The sequence below is a fragment of the Brassica napus genome, chromosome C5 (assembly GCF_020379485.1).
Source record: "Brassica napus cultivar Da-Ae chromosome C5, Da-Ae, whole genome shotgun sequence".
Classification (NCBI taxonomy): Eukaryota; Viridiplantae; Streptophyta; class Magnoliopsida; order Brassicales; family Brassicaceae; genus Brassica; species Brassica napus.
Window position 1 is genome coordinate 5,854,486 of NC_063448.1, and position 15,718 is coordinate 5,870,203.

Consider the following 15,718-nt stretch of genomic DNA (forward strand, 5'->3'; position numbering starts at 1 on the left):
AAAATTATACTAATCAAGTTTTCAGTATGACTATGAAATTCTATCAATTTAAAGAGTTTCAATGATATGTGACACTGCATAGAGCGGTTTAGAGTGTAATGGTTTATCATTGGATGTGAGAGTTAATCGACAAAGTGGGAGAACCCTAGGCCATATTCAGAGATAGTGCAAAAGAATAGACGATTAGGAAGCTTTTTGGGTATGTCTGACGCATCAGCCTCACCTTTTAAAGGTTATGTAGAAACTGAGTGCCATAGGCCGCGAGTTAATTTAAAATGACCCAACAATCATTAATTCATTACATAATCACGTTCAAAAACTCACTGCCGAGGGCCGTAAAATCACCGAAAAAATGTAATTCGGACACCAATGATGACGATTTATACTGACTCAGTCCAAAAATCGAAATTCTTAAAAACTTAATTTTTCACTCATTTCATCCTATAATCGAGTAGTATATTTAAAAATTCATGAAGTTTTCATGAAAATTGCAAAAAACGAAGAAACTGATGTATAACTCTTGAAAAATTATGAGCTGTCGGAGTCAATATTCCAGAAAGTCTAAAAGTCTAAAGAGGAAGACGACTTGTAAAAATCATAATTGTCTTTCATTAAATTTAATCATAAAAAAATGTAAAACGCACATGTTCTCTATTCGAACCCGGGTTGTGAGCCTCTTTAATGAGACATATAATGCTTGGTCGGATATATCTCATTAAACAGGCTCACAACCCGAGTTACTAAGTTGAGAGGCAACGGCCATAATTACCCGCTAGAAAAAAAAAAGAGAGAATGAAAAGTAGTTGGTCCTCATGCTTTTAATCTGTTTCTCGTGAATTAAAACAAGAGATTAAGATCCAGATGACTGTCTTTTTTTGCAGGTTTGTTGAAATGATTCATAACTTTGTAGTGAGCTTATCTTTTGAAGTTGTTGTAGATCCTTAAATCTCAGTATAGTTGCATTGGATACTCTTTCTGTTGGCCCAGCTTTTGATTGTAATGTGTGAATGGTGTCTTGCTAAGGAGTCGCATGGGCTATATATGCCTTACCTACTCCACAACTTCGCAAAGCAAACAAACCACCAATTATTAGCTATGAAAAGGTCAATCTATGATTTCTTCTAATAATTAGGTTGAAATGGATTATGTCACTCATGATCTTCCTTGTAATTTCCAAATCCGTGTTTTAGGCATTGTCCTAACTAGGTTAGCTTTTGTAATTCTTCAAAAGAATAAATATTTTCAATAGACCTATGAGCTTGCTCTTTAAAAAAGTCTCAGCTTAACTATTATTGATTCATTGTGTATCAACAACACGTTTATTTGTTACATATTGATATTAATAACTTACAAGACCTGTGTGTTTTGGTCAAAAAAGTTTTAATAAAGCCAAAGGTAGTTGCTTTTTTGCTTCTGAAAAAACATTGTCTGCGGTGTGAAAGCAGCTTCATGGGTTCATACGTCGACAATTATAGTATAATACAAGACCTCAGTTTTTTTTATTGTGAGAAGAACTTATAACCGTCTCTTTTCTCGTCTGATCAACGATGGCAAGACAAAATAATGTGTGGGGGAGGGTCGAGGAGCTGGAACGACTTGAAAGCTTAAACATAGACATCTCCTCGAGTTCAGCTTTGGAGGAACTGTTCAGAGCTGATGAGTTGGCAGGTTGTATCAAAGAGGTATGCATAAGAGATGTTAAAGAAGAAGCATACAAAACACTTGTTTTGCCAACGATGGAGCGTCTCAGTAAGCTCATCATAAGGAGCTGTGATATATCTGAGATAGAGATTGGGAGGACGCCATGTGACATTATTCTGACTAGGACAAGACTGAGAAACCTCACAAGTGTGATTATAACTGGCTGCAATGGACTAAAGGATTTGACGTGGTTGTTGCTTGTTCCTAACCTTACTCATCTCGAGCTTCAGTGTTTGGAGAAGGTAGAAGAGATCATAAGCGAGGAGAGAGTTGCAAGTAGTGTAACAGATGAGCCGAAAGCGCGTGGTATGAATACTCCTTTTCAGAAGCTTGAGAGGCTTGAGTTGATCAACTTACCGAGGTTGAAGAGAATCTACTGGAGTCCTCTGCTCTTCCCTTGTTTGAAGAAGATTGTAGTAGAAAAGTGTCCAAAGCTGAGGAAGCTTCCACTCAGCTTTAAGAGTTGTGTTGGTGGTGGTGAAGAACTTGTTATAAACTACAGAGATGATCAGTGGTTTAAAAGGGTTCGATGGGAAGATAAAGCCACTAAAGACCGTTTCTTACCTTGCTGTGAAAAGGTGTTTTAGGGAACTTATCATTACTATAAAATTTATTCATATTTGGTTTTTCTAATCTTAAGTTTGTTCCTTCTTTTGCTTGTCTCAGCTCCTGACCTCGTACTCAGAAGGCAACAGCTCGTGAAGCAAGCCAGTTTCCTGCAAAATTGATACTGTTTGTGTTTACTATCCTTATTGTTGGGCATGAGTCTGACCCTGCCAAAAGGTCCACAAGACAATTGTCCAAACACATGATCACAACAAAGAAACTCGGCTCGTTGACTCGCGAGCCGAGTGACCGGCTCGACTCTAGACTGCTTTTAGCCGACAAAGCGAGCAACCGGAAGTCGCTGGCTTGACGACTCGAATTAGCGGCCCGACACCTCGGCCCAATCGTCGAGGAGGCCCATTAGGTCAAGGCGAGTTAGGTTAACAAGCTCACGTCTATAAAATGAGGAGGGGAGGCAACGATCAAAGAATCCGCAAATTTCTACATTACTTTCTTTCGGCTAGAAACTAGGGTTTCACTTCTCTATTCTCGTCGACTTGTATTCTCCGGCGAACCAGCTTTCGCCGGTTCATTTCTTTGTTTTCCCCTCCTTGTAATACGACTGAGCACTTTCTTGATCTAATAAAACACGTCTTTGTCTTGATCCACCGATGAGAACTCGTCCCTATCTCTTTACTAGTTTATCGTCAGTCTCGGTTCAAACACTTATGAAGTTGACTTTTGTTTGTATTATAGTGGTGTGCTTAGTCTGTGGCTTGATATGGAATGGAACAGAGTCATATTTCTTCTATCATTTGTTGAGTGTGATTGTGATTTGGTGTGTTTATTATAATACAGTCTGTGTTGAATCTGAGAGTCTCCTGCACTAAAATATAATCATTCGTCAAGAAGATTGCTTCTCCGCACAAGTATGTTTGTATGTTGTAATGGCATGGCTGTGGAATAAACATAGAAAGGGACAACAACATAAAAGATTCTCGAGGAGGTTATGAGTACAGAGAAACAACCTCTCACATTAGTGTACAAACAGAGAGAACGAAAGAGAGTATGTTAAATGGTTAGAGAGGATATCTCCTTTTAAGAGCTGGCATGAGTTGAAGGACACTTTGTTGTTGGTGTTTGCGGGGAAGATGATCCTGATGGAGTTAGGTTAAAGATAGAATCTGAGCAGAAAAATGAAGCGATGGATAGATGATTATGATCGGAAGAGAAGACCATATGAATCACAAGTGATTGAAGAAAATGAAGGGCAACATGATTCAGAAGGAAGACTCAGGTTGTGATCTGCTCTGTCTCAACCTCTGCAACATGAGACGTCAGTTTCTATCGTGGTGACCAATTCGATTCAGGTGGAATCAAAAGGACAGAATGAAGCGATTCTGGATACGGAGATTAGCTCCTAAGTCTTGGATGTTTAGATTCAAGAGCCGGTTAGACAGAAACGAATTCTGGACGTTCAGCCTTTACGCCTAGCATTGAGGAATGTACTTGGGATTTTCAAGTTGAGAACTAACTCATGGATGTTTCAGTCTAAGAAGAGACGTAAGAAGTTGCAGATTTGTACTCAGGCCAGATTATTTTGGTTTGTTACATTCTCTTCATGGACAGGAAGAGTTACAGAATGGAAGTTTGAGATACAAAATGCAGAACAACAACATGACAAGGAAAATAGTTGTTCAAGATTCCAATGAGCTCATGTGTAACTGAGACGTGGTACAACTTACCAGGGAATCTACTTGTCTGGTACTTGGCATGGATTGATAAGGGATATTATTTTGCTGTGTGGCATTGCTGGAAAGAAAGAAAACGAGTGCAAATCAGAGGGCGGTCTCTTCATTTTAATCCTACCAACGGGATCATGAAAATTATGGGCTTCGAGATCCAGGCCCTTAGAGTGAAACAAGTTGTTGCTGTGTTGCTACATAACTCAAGGATGCATGATTATGTAATTGGCTTACCAGGAGATGCTACGTTAGAAACATCCTTGACGTTGCTGTCTCAGTTCATAAAAGAAGATGTACACAAGACAAAATTTTGCAAAGAGTGGGGATTTAAGTACAAAGCTACAACAGGGCACAGTGAGGAAAGTTGTTTTTGGGGGAAGAATAAATCTGAGTTATTTCAGACGTTTTCAGCTTTTGATCTGTTTTTTTCGGGTTCCTCTTTAGTCTCAAACCAGTTACACTGTATGGAGGTTGACAATGGAGTGAAGAGCTGTGACTGATGGTGGAGTTAAAAAGATTGTCGAACAGTTTGGTTTCAAGTGGAGGAGTCTACAACTAAGTGTTAAGCGTTGTTGTTTTTTACAACAATGACAGAGACATGTCTTGTTGTTCAGCTGGAGATTTTATACAACCAAGCTGGTTTACAGGAAACACCAATGGACATCTAACCTCCTACAAGATGTGGTTATACATTTCAGAAACGAAGTCACTCTTGCTCTGCATCTCAACTCCTTTCGGCGAAATCATGCTCCACGGCATACGCGACGTTATTCTCCATCTCGTATGTTACACTACAAAGCAACAAGAAAGAGAATTCAGGTGTTGTCTATTACCACCGGGCGTGCAATTCGAAAGCATTCATCTGCTATTTGGCACAAAAGGAAAACCATGTCAAGCCACAATGGTACTTGCAAGGACAGAGCTTCCATGCTGTTGATGTATCAGACCGTATCATACCTTTCTGAAGTGTTTCACCGTCTGCAATCATCGTCCATGATGATTGAGTGGTTGGCTCTGCATATAGCTGCAGCATCACAGATAGAGGATTCCTATCCACATTTTTCACCACTCAAGCTTGGGGTCAAGCTTGTCAAAAGAAGGAGAGTATTGATAAAACTGATGACGTGGAGGCTGACCTGGAAGCTTCAGAGGATAATCTATCAGATGGAGAGTCTTTGCCGTTGAGAGGAGGATGAGATATAAAACAGTCGAATCAGATGATAGCTTTGGATTTGAACTGAGTCGAGAGACTTGAGTGAGAGCAGCTGGGTTAGGCCAGTGTTCTTGAGGAGATTGTGCTCCGGTTAAGCCGACAGCATCTCAACCGTTCCGATTCAAGGTTGTAATTCATTCTTCTTACATTCGATAGATCATTGTGGTGTTTGTGATTGAGTTTGGTGAGTGATTGAGACAGAATCTGTACCTAAACTCTATCAGAGTGTTACATAGGAGCAGCAGCCAAAAGCTATTACGTGTTTTGGAGATCAGAAATGCTACTTGCAATTATTTCCCTAATTTCAAGAGTACTTATCATATTCCAGTAATCTGGAAGGTTATATGAGTTTATGTTGCACTGCTTGAATATGTGTTTTGTGTTGGTCTTATGCAGATGTGACTGATCATTCATGCTTCAATTCTTGGTTGGGCTTGGGAACCTAGATGCATGGCCATGACTGTCGTGTTCCAGAGCTGTTAGATCAGGTATTCATTTCGAAGAACCATTCATATGCCAACTGTGGTTGATATTCTGTTCTTCTTCAAAGCATTCGATCTAAATTGTGTAAAGATTAATATATACAAACTGTATATCTTACTTTAACATGTATAAATAAATGTATATTCATAAAGATCTTCATTTTGGTTTATTAGAGCATGTTTATTGATAGATCTTAAGAAGGATCTTACATTAATTAAACATTTAAAAAAGGAGATTAAATGTGATTTGCCAAGTAAACGTATCTTGTTTAGGGGAAGGAAGAGACATATCTTATGTGCCACGCGTCGTAAAGTAATTGGAGAGAAGAGAGAAGGCGTTGTTCATTCCGTCTATTTTCTTCTTTTCTTTCTTTCTCGCGGATTCTCTCTTTTCGTCGGCGAAAATGGCGATTTGTGTTTTCTCGGTGGCTGTCCTAACCGAAACGTTGTAGTCTCTCGGTGGCGCTTGTCTAGGAAGGAAAACGGCGTCCTCAAGGAAGGTAGACGGCGAGATCTTTCTCGTGGTGTCTCTCAGAGACGAAGGAAAACGATTGATCCTCAGGCGAATCGAAAGGTAAAGATGAGTTAATATGTTTGTATGTTTGATGATTTCGATTATGCATGTCTTATATTGTGCTCCTTCAACGCGAATCTTAAGAAATTCAACCTCTGACTTGTTTTAATTTTTTTTTCTATCTGTGTCCTGAGATGGGTTGATCAAGAGGCGTGAAGGCGTGAAAGGTCACAGAAGTTGTCTCGTTCTCAGGCAAAACCTCCAGGATTGGTCATAAAGGTAAATCCTTTATCTCTGATCTTTGTAATTGGATTAACGTTTCTATTTGCTCCGGAGAAGTGGATAAACCATTGTTTATATTCGTTGGTGTTTTTTGATTGATGACGCGAATGTTGATGATTTAAATTCTTGATTGAAATGAATATTGAATTGGATAAACCCTTTGTCTTTGCTCTGTTGAATTGGATGATAAGTTTACTCTTGTTGTTGAGGAGTTAACTCTTGTTGTTGATTTAAATTTATGATTGAAATGACTTTTGAATTGGATAATACCTCTTTTTTTGCTCTTTTGAATAGGAAGGTAACGAGTTTACTCTTGTTTGAAATAAATGTAATGTTAAGTACCGTTTATGGTTAGACTTAAATGAATGTTGTTGTGTGAGGAGAGTGTTGTGTGATGAATGCTCGTAGATATATGTCAACTCAACGTTTATGGTGTTGGTTGTGATCAATGCTTGATCCTTCTCTTCACGGTATAAACTGTGTTCTTCGCTTCCTAGTTTCTCACCTATCTTCTTTTCTTTATCTCTTCCTTCTTCTCTTCCCATTGTTTCATCTCTGTTCTTTGCTTTATCTCTTCCTTCTTCTCTTCCCATTGTTTCATTTCTGTTCTTTTCTTTATCTCTTCCTTCTTCTCTTCCAATGGATTCTTATCCTTCTTCCCAGACCTCAAAGTTTGTTGACCTACTGAATAGTCAACAAACCATTTCATTTGGTAACTATGAAGACACTGCATCACAAGCTTCCGTCGGCAATCTAGGAACCGATGCTGGTGGAGAGACAGGTACAGAGCGTAGAGAAAGAATGCAGTGGACGCCTGCAGATGATATTATGCTCATTAGCGCCTGGTTAAACACAAGCAAAGATCCAGTGGTTAGCAATGAGCAAAAATCAAGCACTTTCTGGACAAGAGTAGCAACTTTCTTTGCAGCGAGTCAGAAGGTCTCTGGTTGCGAACCGAGAGTGGGAAATAATTGTAAGCAGAGATGGCACAAGATAAATGACCTCGTCTGCAAGTTTTGTGGAGCCTATGAAGATGCAACAAGACATAGAAGGAGTGGTCAGAACGATAATGATGTGTTGAAACTTGCTCATGAAATTTTTTTCAACAACCATAGGAAGAAATTTAATCTGGAATATGCTTGGAATGAGCTGAAGAACGACCAGAAGTAGTGTGAGGTTGCATCTGCAAAAAACATTGGAAGGTCTAAAAAAAGAAAGGGTGAGGACGCTGGAGATTCTTCAAGCTCTCAAGCTACTGAGACGATGCGTCCACCTGGTGTTAAAGCCGCAAAGTCCCGTGGCAAGAAGACAGTGGATGAGGAGAATGCAATGAAGAAGTTTGAGACTATGTGGAACATAAAACAACAGGACATGGCCATGAAGGAACGATTGTCTAAGATGACACTTCTAGACAGTTTAGTTGCCAAAAAAGAACCTTTGTGTGATTATGAAGAAGCTCTCAAACAGAAGCTCACCAAAGAGTTGTTGTTTAATTAGTCTAAGTGTTTCTGTTTCAAGTTTGCTTTGTGCTCTTTAAGTTTCTTGCTCTGTGCTCTTTAAGTTTGTTGTTCTGTTTAGTTTATGTTTGCTTAATCTGTTTGCTATGCTCTTTAAGTTTGTTGTTCTCACGGTTTCAATGTAATATAAATTTCAATGTAATATAAATGTTTTTCGTTATGGTCAAATGTATCTGGTGTTGATCTTCTTCTGTTTTGGTCATTGTTTCAAATGTTCTGATTTTGACATCTTTCTGTTTCTAATGCAGGTGAGACAGTGGAGCTTTGGGAGTCTACTGTCACGAGAAATGTATATTGACAGTGGAGATTTTGACATCTTTCTGTTTCTAATGCATGTGAGGCAGTGTATTGTTGTTGTTGTGTGGCTTGTTGTTGTTGTTGTTGTTGTATGTGTGTCATATGTGTGTTGTTGTCTTCTGTCACGAGAAATGTATAAGAAGTGTTGTCTTGTGTCACGAGACATTATATTACACACACAATTTAATCTCTTTATAAAGCACAAGCACTTCTTCTCCTTCTCTTCACATTCTTCTCTCCACTTTCTTGCTCACCTTCTTTTGTCCGTAAACAATTTAAAATTTTGTAAACAAGAAGCTAAAACAATCTCCATTCTCTTTCTATAATTCTCTTTCTATATCAACTCATGGCATCTTCTTCTAATCACCCGGATGAATCAATTGATGAAGCGTTTGACGAATTGTTTGATCAACAATTCGATCAACAATTTGATCAACAATTTGATCAAACATTTTACTATCTGTGCAACATTTACGGTGGTCAAGAAGATGAAACGAAGAGAAGAAAAAGAAGAGTTTTTATTGAAAGAAATCGTGAAGAAGGTCATCTCCGGTTATGGAATGATTATTTCAGTGACACTCCCGCATATCCTGAAAATCTATTCAGACGACGATTTAGAATGAACAAGTCATTGTTCATGCGTATTGTTGATCGCCTCTCCAATGAAGTTCAATTCTTTCGCCAAAAGCAAGACGTTACCGGAAGGCTTGGTCTATCTGCACTTCAAAAGTGTACAGCAGCTATTCGTGTATTGGCATATAGTTATGCGCTTGATGCGGTCAACGAATACCTCCGGCTCGGTGCAACCACTGCTCGGTTATGTGTGGAAAACTTTGTGGAAGCAATAATAGATTTGTTCGGCGATGAGTACCTAAGAAGACCAACACTGGATGATCTTCAACGTCTACTTCATATTGGAGAGCTTCGTGGATTTCCCGGGATGATAGGAAGCATCGATTGTATGCATTGGGAGTGGAAGAATTGTCCCACCGCCTGGAAAGGACAATATTCTCGTGGTTCGGGAAAACCGACTATCGTTTTAGAGGCGGTTGCTTCATATGATCTCTGGATATGACATGCATTTTTTGGACCTCCAGGTACCTTAAATGATATCAATGTTCTTGATCGCTCACCTGTTTTTGATGACATAATAAATGGTCAAGCTCCGGAAGTGAATTTCTCGGTGAACGGAAATTCTTATTCAATGGCTTACTATCTCACCGATGGTATTTATCCGAAATGGGCAACTTTTATCCAATCTATTTCACTACCACAAGGTCCGAAAGCGGCTTTATTTGCTCAATTTCAAGAAGCTGTCAGAAAAGATGTCGAGCGTGCTTTCGGAGTCTTGCAAGCTCGATTTGCCATTGTTAAAAATCCAGCACTTTGTTGGGATAAAGTCAAGATCGGGAAGATTATGAGAGCATGTATCATACTCCATAATATGATAGTAGAAAACGAATGAGATCAACACAGTCAATACGATGTTTCGGATTTCCAGCAAGGAGAAGGCAGCACAAGTTCACATGTCGATCTCACATATTCAACAGATACTCCTACAAATATCGCCAATCAGATGGGTGTTCGAGTAAGAATTCGTGATAAACAAGCACATCAACAACTGAAACGTGATTTGGTTGAACATATATGGCGTAAATTTAGACGTGATCAAGACAACAACTGAACTTGGATGCCGGTTTCAAATTATTATCGTTTATTTTAGTTATCTTTATTTTCATGTTTTTATGTTTTTATTTTAAAATCTATGTTTAAAATGTTATGTTTGACTTTGTTTTATTTAATAAATAAATTTTATCTTTTAGAACAAAATTGTTTAAATTTTAGTTTAATATTTTTTTAATTGTTAAGAACCTTAATTAAGAAACTACCAATAAACCCTATAATTATGTGTATCTTAATAATGTCTCTTAAGTTAATGATAATCATTAAAAAATCATTATGGCCCATTTAAGAATCACTTAATAGTTTTGCCTATAAACATGGTCTTACAATCTATGTATTTCTTGCCTACGTACGTTTTACTCTCGCTTATTAGCTGATAGGGGTAATAGCCATCTTAATCTTTATCTATTGGTCTGATTAAATTTCTAATGATTTATTTGATTGATCAACAAACTGGAAAACGACAGAACCATTTTTATTGCGCCTACAACTACCCTCATCTTTGTTTATTGTTATTCTTGGGAAACTATAGGAAAACTGTCTCTCCATTATTGCGGATTCTAATACAGCAACGACTTGGACGCAAGAAATGACAAGAAACTTCCAAGTTGGGGTATGAATATTAGTATAACGTTTGATATTTTTGGAATCCTACTATTATTTTACGATGTTACGATTGTGTGTGTGGGGGGGGGGGGGGGGTCCAACTACATAGACGACTTGGAACTCCTTCAAAAAATCACCGACATCTTCACATCTTGAGTTCTTACTCGGCAAATCACAAGTAAGCTTAACTTGTTTTGCATTCTGAATCTCTCTCTTTGTGTGTCAAGTGCACGATGGGTGGTGTTATCTCAACAGCAACCGATTTCGTGGTTGAGAAATTATGTAGCTGCTTTTGTCTGGAAGTCCACCATATTTGCAGACTCGACAAGAATCTAAAAACTCTGGTAGAAGACATGAAGATACTGGAGGCAAAGCGAAATGATGTGCTGAAATTCGTGAAGAGGGAGGAAGACAGAGGTTTACAAAGGCTTAGTGGAGTTGATGTATGGCTTACGGCTGTCGGGAACATTGAAAACGAGGCCCGTGAAACCCTTATGGCTTGTACAAGTGAACTTCAAGGGTTGTCTCTTTGTGATGGTTGTTCAAGAAAACTAGTGGCAAGGTTTCGTTTTGGGAAAGAGGTTGTCTCGATGTTGGAAGATGTCGAAGAGCTCAAGGGTCGCAAATTAACTGAAGACATAAATGCTCTGGCTGTGCCACCTATGAGAGATGTGGTGGGGGAAAGAGATCTACAACCTATCATTGTTGGTCAGGACACATTGCTCGAGAGTGCATGGAGCCGCCTCAAGGACGGCGGAACCCAGGTTATGGGTCTACATGGCATGGGGGGAGTGGGGAAAACAACTCTTCTTGACCAAATCAACAATAAGTTTTGTGGTGCAAATGATGGGGTTGACATAGTAATTTGGGTTGTGGTGTCTAAGGTCAAACGGAACGAGAAGATTCAAGATGAGATTGCTAAGAAACTAGGCTTTTTTACTGAAGGGGATTCATGGAAACAGAAAACAGAGGCCGAGAAAGCCTCTAGTATACGCAGTTCCTTGAAGGCTAAACGATTTGTGTTGTTTCTGGATGACATTTGGAGCAAAGTGGAGTTAAAAGATATCGGTGTTCCGATTCCAACAAAGGAAAACAAATGCAAAATTGTATTCACTACTCGTTCAAGAGAAGTATGTGCTCGCATGGGGGATACTAACCCAGTCGAAGTCAGTTGTCTAGACACCGACAAAGCCTGGGAGTTGTTCAAGGAGAAAGTCGGGGAGAACACACTGGGACGCCACCGAGGCATTCCCGATCTCGCAAGAAAAGTGGCAGGAAAATGCCATGGCCTACCATTGGCACTCAGTGTCCTTGGTGAGACCATGTCATCCAAGGACACAATACAAGAATGGCGCCTTGCAGTTAAGACTTTAACTTCAAATGCTGCAAAATTTTCTGGAATGGACGAGATTCTTCCAGTTTTGATGTATAGCTACGACAGCCTCAAGGAGAAGCATGTTAAGTCATGTTTCCTATATTGCTCTTTGTTTCCAGAAGATTTTGAAATCAGAAAAGATATCTTAATTGAATATTGGATCTGTGAGGGTTTCATACAAGAAAATCAGAGTAGAGAAAACGCATTCGACGAAGGCTATAGTATCATCAGTTCTCTTCTCCGTGCATGTTTATTGTTGGAAGAACAAGTCGATAAAGTAAAAGTGAAAATGCATGATGTGGTTCGGGAGATGGCTCTGTGGGTAGCATCTGATCTTGGGGAGCATGAAGGGCGATATACTGTGCAAGCCGGTGCTGGGTTACGTGATATACCAGAAGTTGAGAGTTGGGTGCCCGTGAGAAAGATGTCTTTGATGAACAATGAGATCCAAGAGTTATCTGGCAGTCCGTGCTGCCCTGAACTTACAACTCTGCTTCTCCAAGAAAACAAGCTGGTAACTATCTCAAGCGAATTCTTTCGACAGATGCCTAGGCTACTCGTCTTGGATCTCTCGCGGAATAGCTGGTTCAATGGATTGCCAGAGAAAATGTCATTGGTCGCTTTGAGATACCTTAACTTGTCAGACACACATATAGAGCGACTGCCTGTTGGTTTACAGGAGTCGAGAATGCTAATATGTTTGAATTTGGAATTCACGAGGAGCATTGAAAATGTTTCGGGGATGATATCCAAATTTTCGAGGTTGAGGAGATTGGGACTACGGAATTCCTACACGAAGCTAGACATGAGCTTATTGGAAGAGTTGCAGCTCTTGAAATATCTACAAGTTGTAACCATAGGTATAAACTCATGTTTGGTTGCGGAGAAATTGTCAAACTATGACAGGGTGGTGAAATGTGTTAAGAAGTTAGATTATAAGGACCTTCAGGATGAATCATTCAGAGTCTTGACTTTGCCGACTATGGACAACCTTTGTGACCTCGAGATAGAAAAGTGTGGAATGGCGGAGATAAAGGCAGAGGGAGCAGCAACTTCATTGTGGAACAGAAGTCCCACGAGTCCATCCTTCCTCAACCTTTCTACTGTCTTTATAAATTATTGCAACCGTCTCAAGGATTTGACGTGGCTGTTGTTCGCTCCCAACCTTACTATTCTTAACGTTGGTCATTCAAATCAAATAGAGTATATAATAAGCCAAGAGAAAGCTACAAATGGTGTGGCAGGTACCATCATTCCTTTTGCAAACTTAGAACACTTTAGCTTCTATTGTGTACCAATGTTGAAGAGCATCTATTGGAGTGCTCTCCCTTTTCAATGCTTGAAAGGAATCAGGGTAGGAGGGTGTCCAAACCTGAGAAAGCTTTCATTGGATTCTGAAAGTGTTGCCAATGTAGATGGATTTGTTATCCAGTGTATAGAGAGACATTGGACAAGTAATATTGAATGGGAAGACGAAGCAACTAAACTCCGTTTCCAAGCTTCCTTCCCCTATTAGCCCCCTCCCCACAATGCTGCGAAACAGTTTTTTTTTCTTCAAAATCTTCTTTGTTTCTACTGTCACATTGTTCTGCTTCTCGCTTTGCTTCTTTCAAAAACTGCTGTGCCTGGTCGAGTTTATTTTAACTTATTATGTGGATATTCATGTGTGGATATTCATGTGTGGTTTGTTAACTTATTATGTGGATATTCATGTGTGGTTTCTTGGTTTTGTGAGGCCATATGCATTTCTGAGGTTCTTGTGCTACTTGGGAATTCTGAAAGTGAAAATGGGGTTGCTAATTGTCCAAAACTAAGACTTCTCTTTACAATGGACTTGATGTAAACATAATTCAGTGTCGGTGTATAGACACATCATGCATGGATCTAGAAACTTGTTTCAGTTTAATTTGATGTCTTGTGTTCATGTCTTCTCTCTTTCTTTACTACAATAATTCAGTATTATTGTTTCGAAGAAGACATATAAACCAATATGCAATCATAACTCCCAATTCCATATACATCTCACATTCTTATAACAAAGTATGTGTAAATGAAAACAAAAATCAAATAAAATGTAATTTGTAATTATTTCATTAAATCATTAAATCATCCAAAAAGGGGATCAGAACAGTAAGACCGTTGCCGTTGCCGGCGAAACAGTGGGATAGGTTACAGAGGAAAAGAAGCTAGCTTACAAGCAAATACTGAAACAAAAGAGACTACAGTTCGAGGGAAAGAAAGCTGAATAGAGTAAACTCTAGACTCCGGTGGACACCGATGGCAAGAAATCCGGTCAATGAGACTTCACGGCACCGGTGTGTCCAAGACCCACGCTCGTTCCGTCGTCTAACCTTCAGACCGCCACCCGCAGAGTCGCCCCGCGGCCCCAAAACGCCGGAACCAAAGGATTAAGGTCCGGCTCCGTAACCCTAACGCCGTAATCCGCCTGAAATTCACTCTTCCTCCTAGGTCCGAGACACCACGTACCTTCTCAGACTCACGGCGGCGAAACCGAAGGCCGAGCCGGAGAGAAACCGTCAAGAGGACCGCCATCCCGTATAACAGAACCTCCGACATCGAACTTCGCTCCACCCATCGGTACGAACACCAAACCACGATAGCTGACTAGTCCTCTAACAGGAAGCTGACACCTTCACCGACGAACCACCAGAGCGACGGCGCTCACCTGGGGATCTACCGCACCAGAGATCCAACCGAACCGCAACGAGAGAGAAAGGTACCACCTTGACGACGACGGACGCTTACTCCTCCGTCTTGATGATCAGGTACCGGGTGGGGGAGACGAGACGAGCTCCGACCAGGCCACCCACGGAGAACACGAAGCTTGAAAGTTGAGAGAAAAGTTCGCCGCGCGTTAGATCCACTCGCGCGGCTCAAAGGCTATTGTCTTACTTGATACTGTACTGTTTATAGAATAAATACCATTCAGACCAAAAACATGTGAGCTTCAGGGGTCCTTGTTATATTGTTCTGTTTTGCTTCATCTCTCGTTTTACTAGATTGCATTTACAGTGTGTTGTATCTTAAGCAAAACTCTCTGCATGTGTTTTCTACATTAGTAACGTTTTGCTCTGCTCTTGCTTCTATGTGTTATCATTTGACCGAATCTTGAACCTCTCTGTCTTTAGGTTTATAGAATAGGAAAATAATTCCATACATATAAATATATAATTCACTGTGTCAAACTTCTTTGGTTTGAATCACTGCTGGGATGAAACTAATATTTACATGATTTAGTTTAGAAGTGGAGGAAATACATGATTCGGCCCCAAACCTGATATTAAAAAAAAAATTATATACAAGAACAAAACCTAAACGTCACTCGCTACTCTATAAAGCTCGACAAAATGGCGAAAACCGACGTTCTTCAAACGTCTGTCTAAAATTTGGCTAACGTTTTGACATTTTTTTTTTTGTAACATCGTTTTGACATCAAAAGAACAATGGTAAACTTATCAGAGGAACTGTCCGTACAACCCTGGGACTGCTACATTTCAAAGTGTCTCTAGATCTCAGCTTATCAGAGGAACTCCAGAGCTTGGAATGTTTAGAAGTTGTGACCACACTGATCAGGTAAAGTTTGGTCATGGAGCATTTTGTTATATGCTCCAGGGTGGTGAAATATATTCAAAGCGTTATTATCAGCGAGCTTCAGGAAAAATCATTCAGAGTATTGACGTTACCAGCTGTGGATTGAGGGAGACAAAAAATTTCTACGATTACATGCTTCCCAAAC

General features: G+C 39.8%; 1 protein-coding gene across 3 annotated transcripts; it reads left to right on the forward strand.

Moving 5' to 3' along the window:
* On the forward strand, window positions 1-15,064 carry LOC106373269 (disease resistance protein SUMM2-like). Of its 3 annotated transcripts, XR_007323752.1 has the most exons (5): window positions 1-2,279; window positions 2,368-5,331; window positions 5,602-5,693; window positions 5,961-6,480; window positions 8,249-8,499. XR_007323752.1 is itself a non-coding variant. In XM_048758028.1 (4 exons), exon 4 carries the CDS (start codon window positions 10,820-10,822, stop codon window positions 13,475-13,477), a length of 2,658 nt encoding a protein of 885 aa, XP_048613985.1. In that variant the 5' UTR covers window positions 1,325-2,279; window positions 2,368-5,331; window positions 5,602-5,693; window positions 10,513-10,819; the 3' UTR covers window positions 13,478-15,064. The 3 variants fall into 3 exon arrangements, 1 of the variants encoding a protein (XP_048613985.1); XM_048758028.1 differs by lacking the exons at window positions 5,961-6,480; window positions 8,249-8,499 and adding an exon at window positions 10,513-15,064 and having other exon boundaries at window positions 1,325-2,279; XR_007323753.1 differs by lacking the exons at window positions 1-2,279; window positions 2,368-5,331 and having other exon boundaries at window positions 5,339-5,693.
* The last annotated feature ends 654 nt before the right edge of the window (window positions 15,065-15,718 follow it).